The sequence below is a fragment of the Balaenoptera physalus genome (genome assembly GCF_965194825.1).
Source record: "Balaenoptera physalus genome assembly, chromosome: 3".
In the NCBI taxonomy this organism is placed as follows: Eukaryota; Metazoa; Chordata; class Mammalia; order Artiodactyla; family Balaenopteridae; genus Balaenoptera; species Balaenoptera physalus.
Window position 1 is genome coordinate 63,087,473 of NC_138890.1, and position 24,716 is coordinate 63,112,188.

Here is a 24,716-nt window from a genome sequence, read left to right on the forward strand (position 1 = left end):
TCATGCTCCTTTGACCTTACCATATCATCCATATCACACGTATTGGTGATTTGCTTGTATGAGCAAAGACGTGTCCAGGAAGCCTGAGATTTGGGTTCTCTGCAGTCTGTTCACCTTTAGCTTGAACAACATGAGCAACAGCCAGTAAAGAGCTCCGCATTGAAGCACAGTCCCTGGCCTGCCATGTCTTGGTGGTCATGAAGATGGATCCAAGTTCCCTGACTACTTAATCCATCGGGGCTACTCAGGAGCTCTCTTTTGCCTCACTCTTTTAAAATGAGCTGCTTAGCTTTCACTAATATCTAACGTCCCCTCCCTCCCTCCCTCCCTCCCTTCCTTTTTCCCTTCTTCCCTTCCTTCCTTCTCTTTCTTGTTATTCCTCTTTGAGAATGTCAGTTCCTTAAGAGCAAGGGCTTCTTTTGTCTTGCCCATCTCCAAATGCCCAGTGCTTATGATAGTACTTGGCATGTAAAATGAGTTTCATAAATGTTTGCAGAATTGATGGGCTAAAGTCTTCCCTATGCTAAATACAAACATGTTTGTCTAGAGGCAGACGCTCCAGGGACACCTCTAGCTCTGAATCTTTGTGACCTAGAAATAAAAGATTTATCGAAAGATACTCCTGGCACAGACAGTTTATTCAGCCTTAACTGAATGTATCCCTTGAAGCAGACATAATGTCAGGGGACTTGGGGTTCAGAAGTGAGGAGCCAGACTTGTCCCTGGCCTCACAGAGTAAGACAAAGGAGTGATTAAGTCCATGGGCTGGGGGCCATTCACGCACTCATTCAACATCCGTTAGTACCCCCATGATATTCCAGACTGTGTGGAGGTGAGGGGCAAGCAGGAGTGAGGAAGAAAGATATTGTCTGTGGTCTCCTGAGGCTTCTACTAGATTTTTGACAGACTTAAGAGTCACATCCCAGCTTTGCCACTTACTAGTTGCATGACCTTAGGCAAGTTCTGATATTTTTTTCTCATCTATCAGGTGGAGAAAATACTGGCCTTATAAGGTAATTGTAAGAATGGAATGGTTCTTTGTATCGGATGCTGCAGTCTAGACTCCAGAGGCATGAAGGAATACCAGGTGTTTGAGGGCTTATGGGTTGTCTGCTGTAACTGAGGGCAGGGTAAATCTTGGAGGAAGAGGAGAGAATGGGCAGGGAATGGGAACTAAATTTTGGAAAGGAAGTTTGAGGCCAGACTGTGGAAGAGAGAGTCATGAAGCTCTTTCTTAAAAAAATTGTTTTTAAAATTTAGAATCCATAACTTTAACAAAAACAAGAACATCAATTCCCCTCCTTTAGTGGGGGAAAAAAAACCCCAAAAACTTTGCAGCCATTATAGTATCTAAAGATGATTGTCTCCCTACTCTGTCTTACCTGCTGGGTACCCAGTATTTATTGCTAAAGAATGAAAATGAAAGATTTTACTCCTTGTGTTTATTCCACATTTGTCTTAGGGAAACCTCATAGGTACTTGCCCATAATTTATTATTGCATCTGTCTTCCATGTGCAGTTTAGACCTGATTTATATTTTATATTAGCACTACCAGCCTTAGCTTAGAGTAGTGCAAGGGGTGGGGGGAGGATTGGCCCTTGAGTGGCACATTGGTGAAGAGACAGGCAGGAAAGAGAGATAGTTGTGAGCAAGGTTGGAACTGTGAATTGCTCAGCTTATTTGGATGCATGTGGAAAATTATATTTCGAAATGATTGAACAGTGTGGGACACAAAAACCAGAGGAACAAGAATACACAAGATTTAAATGATATGGCACTCACTAAAACCTACAGTGGGAGATGCAAGCATTCTTTTCTCAGCTTGAGTTGGTTTCTAATAGCTTAGAAGGTGCTCCAAGAAACCTCAGCTCCAATCAGCACTAACTTTGTCATGATTGCTTCAATGTTAACAGTTAAGGAATGGAATTTAATAACCTTGGGAACCATCCCGAGAAAGCAGAAATGAATCTGCCCTAATTGGAGAAAGAAAGGACTTGGAAATGAATAGTCTCCGATTACCCATTTTTAAATCCGGAGCCAAGAGTTTCTGAAAACAGTGGGAGGGATGAAAGTAATAACAGCTTTAATTTTGATAGTTATACCTGGAGAGCCACAAATGCTTTGTAGCTCATTTATAAACCTCACCCGATGCTTGGCACTCTTGAAAGCTCTCAAGAAAGCTTTGGATTTTGCAGGTTTAGTTCTCTAAAAAACCTTGGGGCCTTTCACCAGTGGGGCTGTGATAGAGCCCTGGGACAGATGGCATTGGGCGGGGAGGGGGTCTGTTCTAGGGGGCATGGGATATGTTTTCAATTGACCAGCTTTAACTGGAGCTGCTTTCTGGTCTTTGCAAGAATGAACAATTTGCTTATGAAGGTTCTTTGTATGTACTTATACTGCTATAGATTTTTCATCTTAGATGTCACTACCCTGGAGGGCTCTCTGCTTCATTCTAGGACCCTTTAAACTCGGTAAACCCTTTAAACACTTCTCAAACTTTTCTACTAAAACACCCCTAAGGGCAAGTGAGAGCAAATACCTACTCTGAGGTTTAGGGGGCAGAATCCACTGTGAGCCCGTACATTTTTGAAGCCTCTTTGATCCGAGTTTATGTGAATTTTGCATCGTATTCCATAGTAGACCAGTGACTGACTTAATAATAAAAAAGTTTAAAATTACCTACCGTCTGGTAACATAGACGTTGCAGGCAGAGTCACTGTGAATGTGCAGCCTCCTGGGCCCACCACAGTCTGAGAAGCAAGGACTAGATTAGATTGTGGAAAACAGGGAAAGGAGACCAGGCTGTGATAGTGTGTGACTGCCCGTTTCCCCACCTTCCACTGATTTCTAGACTTGTCGGGGGTGTCCAGTGAATGAACACCATGTTACTTAACTAGAGCTCTGCACCGAGGTTCTACCCCTCAGAATGATGCCACACTACGCAAGGCTCTGAGAGGTCACTTGAGCATCTTGATCTCCAAGCTGGGGCAGGCTTTCCCCGCAGACTTTGCTGTTCTGGTTTCAGTTAACAGCTGTTCCTGCCAGCCTCTCTAGGGCAAGGCAGAAAGAGGCCAGATGGACATCCTCTGGCTGAGGATCGGAAAGCACCAACTTGGTCCACCAAACCTGCCTGGATGAACCTTGCTGCCCATTTATCCCCAGAGTACCACATGTTACCAACCTTCCTGGACTCAAGCCCTTGGCTGCTGGGATCAACGGTGTCTGCCAGATTCTCTTCCCTTAATTATTCCCTCTTTTTCTAGCCTTTTACCAGTGACGCTTGAATGTAGGCCCTTGGGATACCTTAACACTCAAACTCCTTGACTCTCCAGTAGAGACTTTTCAAAGCCCAAAGACCTTCTCTTGAAAAAGAGAAAAAAAAAGAGTATGACCATGTAGGTTGTGCTCTTGGTGAACATAATTTAGGGGAAGGAAAGGTTATTATTCTTCATTTCTAGACCTTACAGTCTCTGAGATGAGAAAAGGCAGAGCACAGCCCTATTAGAGATATATGAATGCCTTAGTTGTCATACGCTGGCTTCAGCAGTGGTGAAGATCTGGTTAGTCAGCAAAAGTGTTCTGGGTAAACTGGGCCCTGAGCTTGATGCTCAAAAAGAAATTTTAATGTTTCTTCCTGTGGAGATGAGTCTAATATTTGGGATTGGAAAGGGTGAACAGTATCATAGCTCCAGGATCTTGAGTCTCTGAAATACCTGGGGTCACTTGCCCTTGGTATACATCCCCTTTCTTTATCTGAAGAGCTGGTAAGAGTGGTGAGGATGAGAACTTGCCCCATATTCCAGGCCCTGTGCTCAGCACCTTTCTGCGTTATCTTGTCAGATCCTCATGACACCCCAGTGAGGTAGATTTGTTGGTCTGCAACTGAATCCTAAGGTGGTGAGTGACCCGTCAAGATCACATCAGCAGGAAGTAGCCAGCTGTGCCTCTCCTCTCAAACCCACACCTCTCTGATCCAAACCCTTGGGCAATCTTCTAGGTGCACTAATTTTTATCTTTTTGGAAATTAGTGGAGTTTCTGAATTTCCACATTCTTACGTGGTCAACTACTACGGCTGCAGAATAATGGTAGAATCATGGTCATTAGCACCAAAGGAGTTAGTGCTCTGAGGAAAGCTATGTGTTTTATAGGAATTTTAATGGCATTGAAGTGAGGCGCAGGTACAAAAGATAGACTTTATGAGCTATAGCATTCTTTTAAGTATACCTTTTTCCTGGAAATATTTGATTTTTATTGTGCTTTTTGGATCCTCTTATTTTCCTAGGTTATGGAACTGGTCTTAAGTAATTCTGTCTCCTTTGTTCATAAATGTCTTATGAATAATTTCTGTCAATTACAATGAAATAGAACCCAAGTGCTTCAACTATTACAACATTTTAATAAATTCTGGCCATTTTGATGGATGAGAAGGTTAAGACTTCTCTGTGCATGGTGTCTTGTCCCTCTGCTGAGAGTTGTGACTATTCTCAGGTCCCATTGATCATGCTGCCTGTCCCATGTCACCGCCAGCCATCCTGCGTTTCCCCAGTGACATGGACCATATAGATGCTTCACAAAACCCACTCCCAGAAGGAACGACGAGGTTCGCTTGTTCCATGTTGTTTCTTATGTCAGAGAGAGAGAGTGTTAAGTTCACTGGGCATCAACATTGCCTTGGAAAGAAACTTTGACTTTTGTATTCATTATAAAAATCATATAAGTTTATTCACACATCCAAGCAGTTGGCTTTGACTTCAGTTGGTACAATGTTTTCTTCACAGTGAGAAGTTCTCTTAGGGATCCTATGGGTGACATGATTCTTGGGGGAGGTGGACAGAGGGGTTCCGTATGCTGCTGCTTGGCACTGTAGTCGTGACTTTTACCCCCATCATAAGCTGTTTTTGTGAGAGGTGTAGTGGCTCCAAGTATCATCTCTGGTGTGAGACTCACCTAGATTGAAATCCAGACTTAGCAACTGTGTGACCACAGACAAGTTACTTAACATCTCTGTGCCAATTTCCTTATTAGTAAATTCATATTAAACTGATCTGTATATCAGTTACCTCAGTGGTGAATTAGAATAATAGTACATTATTCTACAGGTCGGTGGATGTCACTGTCTCTGTCAGCCCCCTGACGAGGTGATGCTTTATGTAATAAAATGCTCTTTTCTTCCCTTTTTTCCACTTAATTCTTCTCCTCTCCTCTCCTTTTTCTTCCTCTCCTCCATCCCACTTTTGAAGGGAAATCAGTTTCTTGGTGAAAACGCAGAGTGAGCGTCCTTGCTTTCACCATCCCAGAGCAGCTGGGGGACGGGAGAAGGTGTGGGATGAGAGCTTTGAGAAAGAGCATTGACTGGCCAGGCTAATAACATTTTGTGGCCTGTGATATTATGGCACCTATTTTCACAGCTGCCCTAGTAGACCCCTCTGAACACGTTCGTTTCTAATGATCAGAATGTGTAAATTAGCCATGTTGGACTTATCGGTGGTTGCTCATAATGTCTTGTTTTGCACGTGAGCAGGGGGTTAGAGCTCTTCCCTGCCACTGCTATTACTTCTAGCCCAGCATAGGGCATCCTTAACTCTTACATCTCAGAGGCAGAAGTGCCATACTCTCACAAGGCTGGACACTTGCTCTTGCCTCCAGCGATGGTCATGACTTGACATTGTCTCCCTGCTGTAGAGATTCTCCAGGAAGCAAGAGACTCTGCCTTTTCTGGGTAATGTTTCTAGACTACTCAGTGACAGGCTGCAGTGGTGGTGGCCCGCAGCCGTAGGGCATCTGAATTGATTCACTGCTTGTTGCAGAGATGGCCCCAGGAGATAGAGGACATTCAGGAGGATGTCCTCTGTGTGAATGGGTGGAGGTTGGGGCTGGTGCTTCTTTTCAAGGGAAGCACGATAGGAAAGGGAAAGGACATCTCCTTTGGGTGTAGACAGACCTGGTTTTGAGTACTGGCTTTGCCATTTGTTAGCCATGTATTGTCAGAAAGTTACTTATCTTTTTCAAATCAATTTTCTCACCTTTACCTTCCTTTTTCACTTAAGGTACCATAAACATCTACCTATGTTAATACATATAAACCTACTTCTTCCTTTATAGTAGGTGGACAATATCTCATAAATGGACGTCTTATAATTAAGGTAACCATTTCCCTGTAGATGGTGTGATGGAATGAATGCTTGTGTTGAAGCCATAATCCTCACTATGGCTGTTTCTGGAGATGGAGCCTTTAAGGAAGTAATTAAGGTTAAGTGAGGTCTTAAGGGTGGGACCCTGATACAATAGGATAGGTATCATTATAAGAAGAGGCATCAGAGAGCTTAGTCACTCTCTGAGTACACCTAGAGAAACCCATGTGAAGACACAGAAGGTGGTCGTCTGCAAGCCAGGAAGAGAGCACTCACCAGAAACTGACCATATTGGCACCCTGATCTCAGCCTTCCAGCCTCCAGAACTGTGAGAAGATAGGTTTCTGTTATTCAAGCCACCCAATCTCTGGTATTTTGTGGCAGTCTGAGCAGATGGATATAGATGAACCCTCAAGCTGTTTATAATTTCCCCTTATTGTAGATCATTAAGATACATGTTTTTGCTTAACACATTCACCAGCTAGGTCGTAGGATGTTTCTTTTTTCCGTTCTTTCCATTTATTATTAAAATTTTCATATATATAAAAAAGTTGAGGGAATGATATAATAAATACCTATCTACCTATGTTTAATGGTTATTATCATTTAAGGACATGGTTGAAAAACTGCCCTCCAAAAGGGCTCTTCATAGTTTATAGCACCCGCTGCAAACACACACGCACACCCACACACACACACACACACACACACGCACACACAAATATAAGAGAGAGGATGCTTTTAGTTTTAACAGAAAGAAATGTGTCTTCAGACCCTTGGTTTGAAGGGGGAAGAAAAGGTCTCTTCCCAGGAGGGTAGTTTGGTCAGATGCATCTTTTTATCCTCTTCCCTTTGTCCTTGTCTGTCCTATGTCCCCACCCACTCCCATCTCCCAGTCCTTGGACACACACATTCAGCCTTCTATATCACTCACCTGTCTGTCCTATTTAGATGCATGGCCAATAGGCCCCTTTGTTTGGCCTCAGAGAACATGGCCAACCCCTTGATTTGAAAGCTGAGATCAGTGATGGAAGCTTTGCAAGCTGCCATTCTTCTATGGTTCCAGCAAAATCCTATGGGTGGAATCTTCTGTTTTGTATTCTGTGAGGCTCTGTCGTCAGCTAGTAAACAGGCCCCTCTGGAGGGGGTGGGGGGAAGCAAGAGGCATGCACGGGTTACCATGGGGACAGACAAGCTGTAATAAATGTCTGGGATCTTAGCTTGACAAGGTTTTAGCAGTTTGGAGTAATTTCTTTGTCAATCTTCCATTAAGTCACTCCTAATGAATCACTGGGAGCGTCTTTGCTCTTCAGATGAACCTCACATGAGCACGATTCGGGCAGAGAGCAACCTTAAAAGGAAGAAGGAGACAACAAACAGTCATTAATTTGCCAACGCTTTGAAAATTGAGTGCCCTTTTGTCAGAGGACGTTTCCACAAGTCACAGGAGTGGACCACAAGTTCACATGGTGTTTTTGGATTAAATCTTAGCTTCTCGGTCTCACCGGGTAGCTTAATGTCCCCAGGGAAAGGGGTCACGGAGGTTCCTCAGAGGAGGAAAGGGGGCACTAAGAGTTGACCACTGGGCCCTCCACTCGACACCCCCTCTCATTTGGAGGGTACGAGTGGTGTAGAGTTTCTCCGTTCTTATCAAAGGACCAGTTTCCATGTAAAATGTGTATAAAGGGTTCTCTCCTCCTACCCCCTCTCCACCAACTTCAGCATGGGAGGGTGTGCCATATTTGTCATCACTGTGGAACTTGGTGGCCACGCCCCCCCCGAGTCCTCATTGTGGTTTCAAGGCCCCCCATGACGATGCTGCCACTCTCTGCAGTCGTGTCTCACGCCACCCCTGCTCCAGCCTGCCACCAGCCTGACGAAACGTTGCCCTTCCCCAGACTCGCCACAATTTCTCTTACATCTGGAATGGGAGCTTCTTTTTACCTAGACTGTTCTTCCTCATCCTATTACCTGGGTTAAACCCGCTTTTCCATAGATAGCAGTCTGTCCAGGAAGTCTCACCTAACCCACTGAAAGGCTGGATGAGGTACCTCCCCCATCTCCCGTGACATACAGAACTTACCCTCATATCGCGTGTCTCCTCTGTTGAGCTGTGAGCTTCTGGAGGGCAGGAATGACATCTCGTTCACTCTACAAGTGCCAGCCTCCAGCCTGAAAAAATGGGCCTGCACAGAACTGATGCTCTGCAAATATTAATGGAATAAACCCAAGCATATGTCACACCCCCAGGTGACTCTCAGGGACCCTTCGGTCAGCCCTCAAAATGGAACATTCTCTCATCTTAGCATCTCTGAGGTGGTACCCTGCTCTGCTGTTCCAGGTATTATGACTGTTTGACAGTGAGCTTGTAGGATGTGCCCAAAGACAGCAAAAAGTCTTGATTCAGAATTTTAAAATCGACGTAGCTAATTAAAAATTAACTCATACTGAAAAACAAGTTCAGAAACAATTACAATAATTAAAATATCACTACCTTAATTGAGACCAAGCAGGGAGCTTAAAAAATAAAATTACTTGCAAAAAAAGCTTACGTGAAGCCTGTAATTAACTGGCTTTTGAATTTGATGTTTTTCAGCTTGACAAATTTCTGTTTAAATTAATTCATTCTTGGTTTTTCTTTTTTCCCTTTGAAAAAAGTTTTTGTAAAAATTATTGAAAAAATTAATTGCACATGTATCCTATGCCAGTTGACACTTGATTGGTTTTTGTACATGGGCAGGAAAGATGAAATTAACCTCCCGTGGGTATCTGCTCTGTGTTAGGCATACTCTCTTGTTTGAGTGCTCATGAGTCCTGCAGGTATTTTGGTAGAAGAGGTAGAGGGGACGCAGGGCTTCAGCGTCTTGTGGGGAGTGCTGCGTCCTATCATCAAGCATGCACTGGGGAAGAGAGGAACTTGGAGCGCAGTTTCCAGAAATCATTAGCACCTTGACAGGGAAGCTTCTACCCCTGGTAAGGGTTATCATGAACTCTCAGCCCTCTCTCCCTACCTCCTCACCTGCACAATTTCCCTGCACCTTATTAAAGGGCCTCTCAAGTGCCACTTATTATTCTGCTCTCCTATCATTTCCTCTAGAAAGTGGAGCGGCACAGCCCTGCCCAGTACAGGTGCGGGTGCCTTTCAGTCACGGCGGGCCTCGGGGCTGCTGGGAGAAGTGTATTTGAGAGGCAGCATTTACATGGAAGTGGCACGCTCCTTTACCATCCTCATCCCCTTTCAATTCCAGTACTGCTGTTTTTCAAAAACAAGATGCGTCCTGGTGATTAAATAAACGCTGACGGCTTGATTTGTTACTGTTTTGTTGTGCTGTGAAGTTCATTTACTCTAAATAATTCCCATACATGTTTGAAGTATTCAGACCCTGGTAATTAATTTTTAGCAGACTTGATTTCTATATGCAGATTGTTAAGTAAGTATGTGTTTGAAGTTAAATAGCTGATGATTTTTATTTATTAGTATTTCTGGTTGGAGTTTTTTTTTGTTTTTTTAAGTTTTTTAGCCTTGAGAATTGGAGGAGGGCGATCTATAGTATTAGCCTAATGGTAGGGAGACAGATGTAGCAAGGTTGCAGGAAAAAAATTGACAACCACTGGTCAGGTGACTCCTTTGGGGGGTTGCTGCATTCAGAGGGGGTGGGCAGAGGGCACAACTGCCCAGGGTTGGCATCCGCACCTTCTGGGGAGCACTGGGGCCGTGGATGGCGCATTGGGGCATCCTGTGTGGCCCAGCCAGCCAGACCCCTTGGCTTCCCTCTACTTTTACTCCTTAAGTCTCAGCCTGCCCTGAAGGCCTCTCAGGAACATGGCACATCTGGGCTCAATACTTGGTGTAAGGTGGGACCCCACATCCACCTTTTAAAGGAGACTGTAGGTGATTTTCATGCCGCTGGTGTATCGTGGTGAGGAGTTTGGGTTCTGGAGTCAACCGACCACGTGTCACATACCGTCCGCCCCTCTCGTCTTCTTTGTACCACGGGCACAGGAACGGCAGCCGCCGCCTTGGGTGTTTGCGAGAATTAAGTGCGGTAATCCAGTTAGAGGGCTTCGTTCACTGTCTGCATGTCAAAAGCACTGGATACGTGTGAGCTATTGTTCTGGTTATTTTGGAGGCTTACTATTCACTCTGGGAACAAAATCCACACACACAACAAATAACAAACACCTATGAGGTGCTTCACATGTTTCAGGTCTGTTCTCAGCACTTACCAAGATGAATTCATTTCATCCTCATGATAACCAAAAGTGGTAGTAGGGACTGCTATTATCCCATTTCACAGAAGAGAAAATTGAGGTATGGAAGGTCAGGAAGCAGTGAGGGCAGCATTCACCTTGATCACTGGGCCTAGAGGCTGTGCTTCTCCCTGCTGCTGTGCTCAGCTGACTTCCTTTCCTTGAGATTGCGCTGCCCCTTGAGGCCATCTGGATCCCAGTGTGGACATTGCATGTCTGTGAAGTTGGCTGCAAAAGCAAAAAGAAGCTCAAATTCGGCAATAAATCTTGTCTTAAGGTCCTGCAGATTTTGAGACCCTAGGCCAGCCTGGTGTTTGCCATCTCTGAGATCCACTCCAGTGAAAATCCCAAGCGTTCTACGGCGCTTGACACCTGTCAGGAAATGCCTCACCTGGTACCTGTGGCCCAGGCTGCCAGGGGCCTGGTCCCCACGTTTCTTCAGATCCCTAAGTGTCTGTCTTCATCCTGCGGTGGCCAGGAGTGTGAGAAGGGGCAGTGAAGGGCCAGCATGGTCATCGTCAGCAGCCATCTGATTGTCATTCATGGTTAGCTCGGTGCTGCTTGAGTCCTGGAAGGCAAGTCGCAGCTGGCTGGACTGCTGCCCTGGGGTGAAGGTGGAGGGCAAAGCACAAGGAGAAGGCCACTGGCCTGAGACGCACCAGCCTCCTGGCTTCTCGTGAGGACGTCTCAGGAAGCAAGAGAGCTCCACCTGGGACCAGGAAGTCCCTGCTGCAAGTTTCTGGAAGGCCCAGCCTCGGAGGGCTCTGAGGGCAGACACAGGCCCCCAGCCCCTCCCTTCCCAGAGGCGAAGCCCTTAGCTTAGGAGCTCGGAGTGAGCGCCCTGTCCCTGGGGCTTTAGCCTCTCTCTCTTGCAGCCCGTCTCCTGCTGCTAAGCACCAGGCAGCCGGGCACATCCGCTGGGGAGTGGCCTCTGCCAGGTGACTCCCCTGGGACCATGACCTGGGTCTTGTTGCTCACCTGACCGGCCTGAGAATACACCCTGGTTTCTGTTTGCGGAGGCTGAAGCTGCTTCAGTGGAGGGAGCCGCCCTGAGCGGTTCAAGCCCCGGAAAGAAATACCTTCGGGTGTAGTGTGTTCAGGTCCCTTGAGGAATTCCCAGCAGCCGTGGGAAGAAAATGGCATTGCGATTCTGGGCCTGGGCGGTTTGACAGGAATCCTGACTTCCTCTAAGTGCAGAGGGGATCGTGATCGCTGAGGGCCCAGGGTTTGATGGGAGTCCTCCCATTTCTTGTAGCAGTTTTGCTGTCCCTGCTTGGGACGCCGATTTGTTTAACTGAATGTTTGTGTGGGGAACATGACCTCGCCTGGCTGTGGAGGGCAGTTATGGCAGATTGACCGCCTGATAGGCTTTAGGCCGCAGAGCTGGGAGATGGCACCGTTGCTTTTGTTTTGCGGAGGATTTCCTGTGGCCTCTCGTCTGCCCTAATGAGCGTGTACACCACCTCAGCCTGTGGAGCATTGCTTAGCCAGGGGCCCGCTGCCCTGCCTGTTCTAGGAAACGCTGCAGGGTATGATCTGCTGGCTTTGGAGACCCTTCTCCAGTGACTTGGTCGAATCAACCCCTGCCCTCATTATTCCCACCCACAAGGCCCACTTTCTAGTCAGACTGAATATCTTAGGATTGCCCAGCCGTGCCTCTCTACCTTGGAGTGTGCTGGCCGCCCTGCCTAGATTGCCTTTTCTAGCTTTGCTTTCTAAAATCCTGCCCATCCCTTAAGATCCAATTCACATACTAATGCCTCATTAATCCTTGCCCCAGAAATTGATCTCTCTTTTTCTCTCAACCTCTGTTACCATTTTATATGCCTGTCATGGCCCTTATCTAATTCTCCCTTGCACAATAAATATTTGTGCGTCAGCTTTTCCCCCCCTACCCATTTATATCATAAGTTTGTGTGGCTCAAAACTGTCCTGAAGTTCCTCACAAAACTTAAAATAGGCTTCTTTGTGCTCAAAGTCCGTGTTGATGGAACTGAAGCCAAAAAGCTCTATCCTCTGGGACTTTCTATTATAGGAAATAAGTAAAATTGGGCACAAAGTCATAAAAAGGAATAGCAGACAAATAACCCAAGAGGGAAATGTAGCTTCTGGTCCTCTGAACACACAAGATTCTAAAGGATTTTTAAAAGTAATTCCTGGCCAAGATGAAGATACTGAAACTCCCCAAAGCACAAAAGAATCACTCTCCTGATGTTGAAGAAAACCACGTGGAATAGACACAGAATTCCCCCCGGTGTGGATTTTCATTCCAATCCCCCGCCAGCCTAAGTAAACAGTGCAGGGTGCAAACACATGGTCTGTTTATTTCCCTCTTGTTTATTTGAGTAGAAATAGAAATTAAATTTCCCTGGAGGTCCTAACTCCTCTCTTCATGTTCTTTTTGCCTCAGCTCTGGACCCATCCAAAGACCCCTGCCTAAAGGTGAAATGCAGCCCTCACAAGGTGTGTGTGACCCAGGACTACCAGACTGCCCTGTGTGTCAGCCGCAAGCACCTGCTCCCCAGGTAAGCCGCAGGCTGTGAGGTACTCTCCAGCCAGCAGATCTGGGGTACCTGACCTCTGACTGGGGGACAAGGGAGAGAGGGGGAGCAGGTGATGGATCTGTGTCTCATATGGTACGTGGTGTAAGAACTCTTGCTGTGGTACGAATCTCAGTTCTCACACGCATATTTGCAAAGAAAGTTAATATCTTAATTTCCTTTGAATCAACTTTATTTGACTCTGAGCCCTCATCTGAGCAGATGAACAGAAAATCCCTTCCTGGTGATCATGGCGGCCCTTCTTCCTCCTGGGTGACCTCAGGATCCAGGAAGCTTCTAGCTAAGAAAACAGGGGCTGTACCTTTAGTCTTCTGGTTGCCACTGGCATCCTCCCTATGATAATCCTTGGAGGTCACTTGCGGTTGGCGGGGCTGGGGGTTGTCTAATTCCATGCTCTGTGGGGCGTGGTCTTTGCCAGGCCGAGAGTCCTGGTGTGGGGTCCTGCTGCCTCAAGACCGCTAGTCCGCCATTCCTTCTGAGAGTGTGCCTTTCTATTTCTCCAGCCCAGGGGAAGTCTCTCCCCTCCTCTTCAGGGCTGTTAAAGCCTTTGTCCCTTACCCCCCACCCATTCCCAGCATTCAGTGGGCTTAGGTTTTTACAGATGACAGAAGGAGCCTTTGAATTCAGGCTACATCTGCCTTCAGTCCTGCAGAAGTACTTAAAGCAAGAACACACACACACACACACACACACACACATACACACAGACACATACACACACCCCCCCCCCCCATAGGCTTCCTTTTTTCTTTTTTTCTTTTAACATCTTTAGTGGAGTATAATTGCTTTACAATGGTGTGTTAGTTTCTGCTGTATAACAAAGTGAATCAGCTATACATATACGTATATCCCCATTTCTCCTCCCTCTTGTGTCTCCCTCCCACTCTCCCTATCCCACCCCTCTAGGTGGTCACAAAGCACCGAGCTGATTTCCCTGTGCTATGCGACTGCTTCCCACTAGCTATCTATTTTACATTTGGTAGTATATATAAGTCCATGCCACTCTCTCGCTTCGTCCCAGCTTATCCTTCCCCCTCCCCGTGTCCTAAAGTCCATTCTCTACGTCTGTGTCTTTACTCCTGTCCTGCTGCTAGGTTCTTCAGAACCTTTTTTTTTTTTTTTTTTTGATTCCATATATATGTGTTAATATATGGTAGTTGTTTTTCTCTTTCTGACTTACTTCCCTCTGTATGACCGATTCTAGGTCCATCCACCTCAAAACAAATAATTTGATTTCATTTCTTTTTATGGCTGAGTAATATTCCATTGTATATATGTGCCACATCTTCTTTATCCATTCATCTGTCGATGGACACTTAGGTTGCCTCCATGTCCTGGCTATTGTAAATAGAGCTGCAATGAACATTGTGGTACATGACTCGTTTTGAATTATGGTTTTCTCAGGGTATATGCCCAGTAGTGGGATTGCTGGGTCGTATGGTAGTTCTACTTTTAGTTTTTTAAGGAACCTCCATACTGTTCTCCATAGTGGCTGTATCAATTTACATTCCCACCAACAGTGCAAGAGTGTTCCCTTTTCTCCACACCCTCTCCAGCATTTACTGTTTGTAGATATTTTGATGATGGCCATTCTGACCGGTGTGAGGTGATACCTCATGGTAGTTTTGATTTGCATTTCTCTAATGATTAATGATGTTGAGCATTCTTTCATGTGTTTGTTGGCAATCTGTATATCTTCTTTGGAGAAATGTCTATTTAGGTCTTCTGCCCATTTTTGGATTGGGTTTGTTTTTTTTTTTTTTTTTATTGAGCTGCATGAGCTGCTTGTACAGTTTGGTGATTAATCCTTTGTCCGTTGATTCATTTGTGAATATTTTCTCCCATTCTGAGGGTTGTCTTTTCATCTTGTTTATGGTTTCCTTTGCTGTACGAAAGCTTTTACGTTTCATTAGGTCCCATTTGTTTATTTTTGTTTTTATTTCCATTACTCTGAAGAGGTGGGTCAAAAAGGATCCTGCTGTGATATATGTCATACAATGTCTGTCTGTGTTTTCCTCTAAGAGTTTGATAGTGTCTGGTCTTACATTTAGGTCTTTAGTCCATTTTGAGTTTATTTTTGTGTATGGTGTTAGGGAGTGTTCTAATTTCATTCTTTTACATGCAGCTGTCCAGTTTTCCCAGCACCACTTATTGAAGAGGCTGCTTTTCTTCATTGTATATTCTTGCCTCCTTCATCAAAAATAAGGTGACCATATGTGCATGGGTTTATCACTGGGCTTTCTATCCTGTTCCATTGATCTATATTTCTGTTTTTGTGCCAGTACGATACTGTCTTGATTGCTGTAGCTTTGTAGTATAGTCTGAAGCCTGGGAGCCTGATTCCTCCAGCTCCATTTTTCTTTCTCAAGATTGCTTTGGCTATTCGAGGTCTTTTGTGTACCCATACAAATTGTGAAATTTTTTGTTCTAGTTCTGTGAAAAATGCCATTGGTAGTTTGATAGGGATTGCATTGAATCTGTTGATTGCTTTGGGTAGTATAGTCATTTTCACAATGTTGATTCTTCCAGTCCAAGAACATGGTATATCTCTCCATCTGTTTGTATCATCTTTAATTTCTTTCATCAGTGTCTTATAGTTTTCCACATGCAGGTCTTTTGCCTCCTTAGGTAGGTTTATTCCTAGGTATTTTATTCTTTTAGTTGCAGTGGTAAATGGGAGTGTTTCCTTAATTTCTCTTTCAGATTTTTCATCATTAGTGTATAGGAATGCAGGAGAGTTCTGTGCACTAATTTTGTATCCTGCCTCTTACCAAATTCATTAATTAGCTCTAGTAGTTTTCTGGTAGCATCTTTAGGATTCTCTATGTATAGTACCATGTCATCTGCAAACAGTGAAAGCTTTACTTCTTCTTTTCCGATTTGGATTCCTTTTATTTCTTTTTCTTCTCTGATTGCTGTGGCTAAAACTTCCAAAACTATGTTGAGTAATAGTGGTGAGAGTGGGCAACCTTGTCTTGTTCCTGATCTTAGTGGAAATGGTTTCAGCTTTTCACCATTGAGAATGATGTTGGCTGTGGGTTTGTCATATATGGACTTTATTATGCTGAGGTAAGTTCCCTCTCTGCCTACTTTCTGGAGGGTTTTATCATAAATGTGTGTTGAATTTTGTCAAAAGCTTTTTCTGCATCTATTGAGATGATCATGTGGTTTTTCTCCTTCAATTTGTTAATATGGTTTATCACATTGATTGGTTTGCGTATATTGAAGAATCCTTGAATTCCTCGGTTAAACCCCACTTGAGCATGGTGTATGATCCTTTTAATGTGCTTTTGGGTTCTGTTTGCTAGTATTTTGTTGAGGATTTTTGCATCTATGTTCATCAGTGATGTTGGCCTGTAGTTTTCTTTCTTTGTGACATCTTTTTCTGGTTTTGGTATCAGGGTGATGCTGGCCTCATAGAATGAATTTGGGAGTGTTCCTCCCTGTGATATATTTTGGAAGAGTTTGAGAAGGATAGGTGTTAGCTCTTCTCTAAATGTTTGATAGAATTCACCTCTGTAGCCATCTGGTCCTGGGCTTTTGTGTGTTGGAAGATTTTTAATTACAGTCTCAATTTCAGTGCTTGTGATTGGTCTGTTTATATTTACTATTTCTTCCTGGTTCAGTCTCAGAAGGTTGTGCTTTTCTAAGAATGTGTCCATTTCTTCCAGGTTGTCCATTTTATTGGCAGATAGTTGCTTGTAACAGTCTCTCATGATCCTTTGCATTTCTGCAGTGTCAGTTGTTACTTCTCCTTTTTCATTTCTAATTCTGTTGATTTGAGTCTTCTCCCTTTTTTTCCAGATGAGTTTGGCTAATGGTTTATCAATTTTGTTTATCTTCTCAAAGAACCAGCTTTTAGTTTTGTTGATCTTTGCTATTGTTCCCTTCATTTCTTTTTCATTTATTTCTGATCTGATCTTTATGATTTCTTTCCTTCTGCTAACTTTGGGGTTTTTTTGTTCTTCTTTCTCTAATTGCTTTAGGTGTAAGGTTAGGTTGTTTATTTGAGATGTTTCTTGTTTCTTGAGGTAGGATTGTATTGGTATAAACTTCCCTCTTAGAACTGCTTTTGCTGCATCCCATAGGTTTTGGGTTGTCGCTTTTTCATTGTCATTTGTTTCTAGGTATTTTTTGATTTCTTCAGTGATCTCCTGGTTATTTAGTAGTGTATTGTTTAGCCTCCATGTGTTTGTATTTTCCACAGATTTTTTTTCCTGTAATTGATATCCAGTCTCATAGCATTGGTGTCTGAAAAGATACTTGATACAATTTCAATTTTCTTAAATTTGCCAAGGCTTGATTTGTGACCCAAGGTATGATCTATCCTGGAGAATGTTCCATGAGCACTTGAGAAGAAAGTGAATTCTGTTGTTTTTGGATGGAATGTCCTATAAATATCAATTAAGTCCATCTTCTTTAATGTATCATTTAAAGCTTGTGTTTCGTTATTTATTTTCATTTTGGATAATCTGTCCATTGGTGGAAGTGGGGTGTTAAAGTCCCCTACTATGATTGTGTTATTGTCGATTTCCCCTTTTATGGCTGTTAGTATTTGCCTTATGTATTGAGATGCTCCTATGTTGGGTGCATAAGTATTTACAATTGTTATATCTTCTTCACGGATTGATCCCTTGATCATTATGTAGTGTCCTTCTTTGTCTCCTGTAATAGCCTTTATTTTAAAGTCCATTTTGTCTGATGTGAGAATTGCTACTCCAGCTTTCTTTTGATTTCCATTTGCATGGAATATCTGTTTCCATCTCCTCACTTTCAGTCTGTATGTGTCCCTAGGTCTGAAGTGGGTCTCTTGTAGACAGCATATATACGGGTCTTGTTTTTGTATCCATTCAGCCAGTCTGTGTCTTTTGGTGGGAGCATTTAATCCATTTACATTTAAGATAATTATCAATATGTATGTTCCTATTACCATTTTCTTAATTGTTTGGGTTTGTTATTGTAGGTCTTTTCCTTCTCTTGTGTTTCCTGCCTAGAGAAGTTCCTTTAGCATTTGTTGTAAAGCTGGTTTGGTAGTGCTGAATTCTCTTAGTTTTTGCTTGTCCGTAAAGGTTTTCACTTCTCCATTGAATCTGAATGAGATCCTTGCTGGGTAGAGTAATCTTGGTTGTAGGTTTTTCCCTTTCATCACTTTAAATATGTCCTGCCACTCCCTTCTGGCTTGCAGAATTTCTGCTGAAAGATCAGCTGTTAACCTTATGGGGATTTGCTTGTATATTATTTGTTGCTTTTCCCTTGCTGCTTTTAATATTTTTTCTTTGTATTTAATTTTTGATAGTTTGATTAATATGTGTCTTGGTGTGTTTATCCTTGGATATTTCCTCTACGGGACTCTCTGTGCTTCCTGGACTTGATTGACTATTTCCTTTCCCATATTAGGGAAGTTTTCAACTATAATCTCTTCAAATATTTTCTCAGTCCCTTTCTTGTTCTCTTCTTCTTCTTCTGGGACCCTTATCAATTCGAATGTTGGTGCATTTAATGTTGTCCCAGAAGTCTCTAAGACTGTTCTCAATTCTTTTCATTCTTTTTTCTTTATTCTGCTCTGCAGTAGTTTTTTCCACTATTTTGTCTTCCAGGTCACTTATCTGTTCTTCCGCCTCAGTTATTCTGCTATTGATTCCTTCTAGAGAATATTTAATTTCAGTTATTGTGTTGTTCATCATTGTTTGTTTGCTCTTTAGTTCTTCTAGGTCCTTGTTAAACGTTTCTTGTATTTTCTCCATTCTATTTCCAAGATTTTGGGTCATCTTTACTATCATTACTCTGAATTCTTTTTCAGGTAGACGGCCTATTTCCTATTCATTTGTTTGGTCTGGTGGGTTTTTGCCTTGCTCCTTCATCTGCTGTGTGTTCCTCTGTCTTCTCATTTTGCTTAACTTACTGTGTTTGGGGTCTCCTTTTCACAGGCTGCACGTTCATAGTTCCCGTTGTTTTTGGTGTCTGCCCCCAGTTGCTAAGTTTGGTTCAGTGGGTTGTGTAGGCTTCCTGGTGGAGGGGACTAGTGCCTGTGTTCTGGTGGATTAGGCTGGATCTTGTCTTTCTGGTGGACACGACCACGTCTGGTGGTGTGTTTTGGGGTGTCTGTGACCTTATTATGATTTTAGGCTGCCTCTCTGCTAATGGGTGGGGTTGTGTTCTTGTCTTGCTAGTTGTTTGGCATAGGGTTTCCAGTACTGTAGCTTGTTGGTAGTTGAGTGGAGCTGGGTCTTAGTGTTGAGATGGAGATCTCTGGGAGAGCTTTTACCATTTGATATTATGTGAAGCTGGGAGGTTTCTGGCAGACCAGTGTCGTGCACTCAGGTCTCCCACCTTAAAGACACAGGCCTGAAACCTGGCCGGAGCACCAAGACCCTGTCAGCCACATGGCTCCCTGCCCCTCCTCGAAGCTCCTTTTGGATTTGCTCATGCTTCCGGTCTGGAGAGTCCTGGACTCTAGGCTTGCTTTAAGAATGGAGTTGGGTGGGGTGGGGGTGGGAGAAAGGTGATTTTAATGTCATTTTCACCCTTCTCCCTTTACTACCTGTATGATGGAGAGGTGTTGCGATGGGCATTAGAGTTACACACACTTAGACCTGGCGACTTTCTCTGCTATTCACCTGCACTGCACCATAACCTTAGGCAAAGAAAGCAGCCTTTCTGGAACTCGATTCCCACTGAAATCGGCCTCCCTGTAACTTGCTCTTTAGTTCCAGTTTGAACCTGGGACCATGCAGAATGGGTACTGTGCCACCTCTTAGTTCTTTATTTTATTTTATTTTTTAAAAATAAATTTATTTATTTATTTATTTTTGGCTCTGTTGGGTCTTTGTTGCTGCACGCGGGCTTTCTCTAGTTGCATCGGGTGGGAGCTACTCTTTATTGCAGTGCGTGGGCTCCTCATTGCGGTGGCTTCTCTTGTTGCGGAGCAAGGACTCTAGGCATGCAGGCTTCAGTAGTTGTGGCACATGGGCTCGCTAGTTGTGGCTCGCGGGTTCTAGCATGTGGTGTCAATAGTTGTGGTGCACGGGCTTAGTTGCTCCACGGCATGTGAGATCTTCCCGGACCAGGGTTCGAACCCGCATCCCCTGCATTGGCAGGCCGATTCTTAACCACTGCGCCACCGGGGAAGTTCCAACCACCTCTTAGTTCTTGAAGTCTGAGCAATGCTTGCCCCTTTGGCTGCCCCTCTTGGGACATGCTTTAATTTCCCTCAGTCCCGTCCGTGGTTTCTGCAGAACGTGTGTGGGGAGCTCCCATCCTTGGCATTGTGGTCCAGCAGAGAATCAGCATCCGGGGAGTGGCCTGAGAGCATGGAGCAGAGCCCCTGCCCCCTCTGCCCCTGCAAACCTGGCACTGCAGCAACGGACCTAGTCTCTGTGGTCACCTAAAAATAGTCAAGCTTTGTCTCCATAAGAATGAGATTCAAGGTATTGTAACATGCTTTGCTCTTCCCCCAGGCTGGAGTGTTCTCCCTGGAAGCAAAGATAGATCTCACCCCTGAAACCTAGCATATGCCAGGCATTGTGCGCAGAACCTGCATCCTTGAATTCCTTCATCCATTTTGTCAAGTTGGTACTTATTTTTGTCTTCATTCTAAAAATGAGAGAACTGAGGCAGAGAGAGGAGTCAGTCATTTGCTTGTATATCTAGTAAGTGGCAGCCATGATTCAAACTCAGGGCTGTCGAGGTCCAAAACTTATGTTTTTCGTCAGTACCATGTGTTGGCCTCGTCATTCTCTCCATTCGTTCCTTGTCATTTAACAAAAAGGTACTGAGTACCTACTATGTGCCAGGCCTGTGTTAGGCCCTGAGGCTACAGAGGTAAACAAGAGACCCTATTCCTACCCTCAAGGAAAATCAAGTTCACTGCAGAGTGGGATGTGAAAAACATTTTTTTTGTTGTTGTTATTCAAAAATACTTTTAAGGCATGCATACTCTGAAAAATCTCTCCTAGATTCTCCTGCCACACATGACTTCTTCCTTCTCTGAAGGAGGGAAGATGTGGCCTCTTTTGCAGCAAATACCATATACTCTTTGGAAAAGTGTTGTATTGTTCAGCCATGTGGTTTTGTGTGTGTGTTTGTGTGTGTGTAACATGGATAGTCCATTGCCTGTTTCCTCCTAGAATACAGCCCTTTCTATAAGTCCCAGACAGGAGATTTTTATTTATAAACTCAAATCTGTTTGAGACAGAGGCAGCAACCTCACTGGTATTTGGGCATATCCAGGTGTCAGTGGTGTTTTTCTGGGCACGCCTTGTTTGTGTGTTGGAAGCACCACCACTTTTTTGCTTGTGTTGGAAGTGTAATTCTCATCTCCTGCATCTCCTGGTGGCCACAGAATTACAGTGGTTAAGAGCATAGATTTGGGAATGACACCATTCTAAGCTCCATTTCTGGGTTGGCTACTTTCTAGCTATGTGACCTTGGCAAGTTACTTGACCTTTCTGAATCTGGGCTTCCTTAGCTGTAAAACAGGTTTAATGAAAGTACTTACCCCTTTCCTCTTTACCATTTGCTGGGATACATCCGTTAGTAATTCTTGCAGAGAGGGTTTACCGGTGGTTAAGTTTTACTAATACTTTGCTTAGGGCATTTTGTATGTATTTCATTTTGTGAGAGGTCAGTAAGATGGAGGGGTGTAAGGTACATAGTCCAGTGTCACATAATGACAACCACACTTACAATTACTAAAACAATTATGGTAAGAGGTATTATTATTGTCTGATTCATTCTGGAAGGTCAGCCAGAAAACCCTCAATTTGCATGCTCCTGAGAAAAAGTAGCTCACTCCAGGGGCCCTGCCCACTTTCTTGTTCTGGCCTTTGGAGTTTCTTCCCGAGGAAGCCTGCTGCCCACTTTGTGATTCACAGCATGTGAGGACTTGGAAGAAGATGACATTCCTGATGATAGGTACCCTTCATTCACTGGAAAAACAGCCCAAAGAGGAGGCTTTGACTGAGGGGCATGCCCACTCCGTCATCAGGATTTGGGAGGTGGCCTGCACCGGTGAGAGGCTGTACAGTGGTGGTGGCTATAGTTGTGGGTCTAGCCTTCCCCCTCCCGCCCTCTGGGAGGCCGAATTACTCAGCCCGTACCAGCCCAGTGCACACCTCTTCTTAGGGTCCTGGACCCCTTCCTAGATGAAACATCTGTCCTTCCTCATTATACTTTAGGGGTCCCCTCTGACCAGGGAGGCCATGTTGACAATTCTATTTATTCATCAATCAGGGAAGTAATGTTTCTCTCTGTGAAACATCTGCAAGCAATCTCATCAGCCAGTCTGGCCTCTGCAGCAGCTCAAGAGGTAAATCCCGCCTGCCAGACAGTCAGGAGCGCACACACATGGCGAGGCAGCCGGGTCGGCCCGGGGCTGCTTGTGAGGCTGCAGATTTGGGCTGTCTTTGCAAGCGGACTGAGACAGGAGGACAGTAAACGCATCCGCGAGAGAATTTCATTAGCTTTCTTTGCCCTCGGAGGTGGAGTGAGTGGAGACATGGTTTGACACATGGGTCTGTGACTGCACAGTGTCAGGGCGGCTGGACAAGCAATTTCAGTGGGAGACCGAGTGGGGCACCTCCCCCCAACCCCTGCTGGAACGCTTCCCCTTTATTAGAATGGCATTTGGGTTTGTAGTTGGTTTCATTGAGAGGCTTCAACTAAACTCACATTCCCTTTGGAGGATTCTCTTTGGAAATTCTCTGTTTCATCTTTTCCTGCTGTTGAGCAGTATTGAGCAGGGTTGGGAGAGGGTAAACTCTTGGTAGCTTGTTCATCTTTTAGGTGCTCCAAGGGAGCCATTTATGCACTTAAGAGCAGTGTGAAGGCAGCCTGGAGTCACGAAGCCTTCTCTTAAATGACTTTTTCTTAATATTCTAATTTATTGTTGATATCAGAGTAGTTGATGCTCATTACAGAAAACACTGAGAGTGTAGACAAGCAAAAAGAAACAGGAAATAGGCGATGGTCACATAATCTAAAAACAGGAATTAAAATATTCCAGCACATTGCCTTCCATTCTTTCGTCTAGTTGTAGGTTTTGTCCACTGGTTTGTTTTTGTCAGAACTTAATTATCAAGTGGTGCCTATCCTGTACATAAAAATTTGTATTGGGCTTCCTTCAATTGATATTTATAAATGAGTATTTTATGATACTTAAAACACCTTATAGATATAAATCTTAGCGATTGCATAATATACAGTACAAAAAATTAACTTGAAATGGGTTGTAGACCTAAATATAAGAGCAAAGATGATACAACTTTTAGAAGAAAGCAAAAGTAGTAATCTTGGGTTTGATAAAGGTTTCTTAAATAGCAGACAAGGAAGCCATGAACTATAAATACCAAAAAAAAAAAAAAATCAACAAATTGGATTTCATCAAAAGTAAAAACTTTGATCTTCAAAAGACACTGTTAGACTAATAAAAGGACAGGCCACACTGGGAGAAAATATTTGTAAAACGTATGTCCAACAAAAGGTTTGTTTCTAGAATATGTAATGAAAGCATATGTCCATATAAAGACTCACTCACAAATGTTCATAGCAGCTTTACTTGTAATAACTGGAAGCTGGAAACAACCCAAATGTCCATCAACAGGTGAACAGATAGCAAGTTGTGGTATATTCATTGCAATGGATTAATACTGAACAGTTAAAAAAGAGTAAGCTATTGATACATGCTATAACATGGACGAATCTTATAATAATTATGCTGAGTGAAAGAAGACAAAAATGTATATTGTATGAGTTTCATTTATATGAAATTTTAGTGGATATAAGCTAACCTATGGTGACAGAAAACAGATCATTGTTTGTCTCGGGGAGCAGGTCATTGGGATGCCTGAGCATTCTTTAATGCTTGATATTACAAAATGGACCTTGGGGAAACAGTTCAGTCAAACTCTGGTCTTAGATGCCAAAGATCCCATTGGCAAATGGCTTTGTTTGAGGAAGAAGAGTTTTTAATGCAGCAATGTGTTACTCTTTCTGATTTAAGTTTTAAAAATATTCTCTTAGCTCTTCTTAAAGAAAGTACCCTCTAGGGGGTGATTTATGGAAAAAATGGACAGAAGGTCATACTACCTGCAGAGGGATCTGCTCTCAGGAATTCGCTGCCCGTGGGATGGCTCGTTCTGATTTATTGTTCTGGGTGGGCGAGAGATGGGGAGGGCTTCTCCCTTCAGAGCACTGAACATTGATTTTACCTCTCTGTTGCCATTGATTTTCATTTGGAGAATGGAAAATTGAAGCATTTGTTTTAAGTCTTCCAGATAAGCTACATTCTCAAATTCTGCACGTGCATTGTGACTGGGAGGAAAGGATGTCAGGATGGGACTTTGGGTGTCTGAGTGTGCCCTTGGAAGCCTTCCGGGAGCAGTGGGAACTACTCTGTTTTTAAATAAGGAGCCGACAGCTGGTCTTCCCAATGGGCCAGGCCTCTCTAACGTAATGGCCCTTTATCTCTACTTCCTAATTATCTGGAATAACAACGAATTCTCTGCACCAGTGAAGAATTCAGATCCAGTCGAGGCTGGCAGTGCAGTAGACCAATTTGAGAGCTCTCAGTCTTTTATGTGAACTTGAAAAAAAGAATCAAAGTGTCTGAGGTCAGAGAGAATTACATCACAGAATGTGCCTCAAATACGAAACTCTCAGAGGATATTTGAAAGGATGACGGTTATTTCATCTCAGTTTTGTTTTACAACAAAGCACTGCCTCCTGCTACAAGGGCTTTGAACAGGTTGATTATACACACACGCCTGTCTCAG

General features: G+C 43.8%; 1 protein-coding gene across 1 annotated transcript in view; it reads left to right on the forward strand.

The window, feature by feature from the left end:
- SPOCK1 (SPARC (osteonectin), cwcv and kazal like domains proteoglycan 1) overlaps positions 1-24,716 on the forward strand; it is a 552,150-nt gene that overhangs the window by 372,873 nt on the left and 154,561 nt on the right. Inside the window, exon 4 of the mRNA XM_082454646.1 lies at positions 12,795-12,909. Coding sequence (XP_082310772.1) covers positions 12,795-12,909 — 115 coding nt within the window. The remainder of the gene's footprint in view (positions 1-12,794; positions 12,910-24,716) is intronic.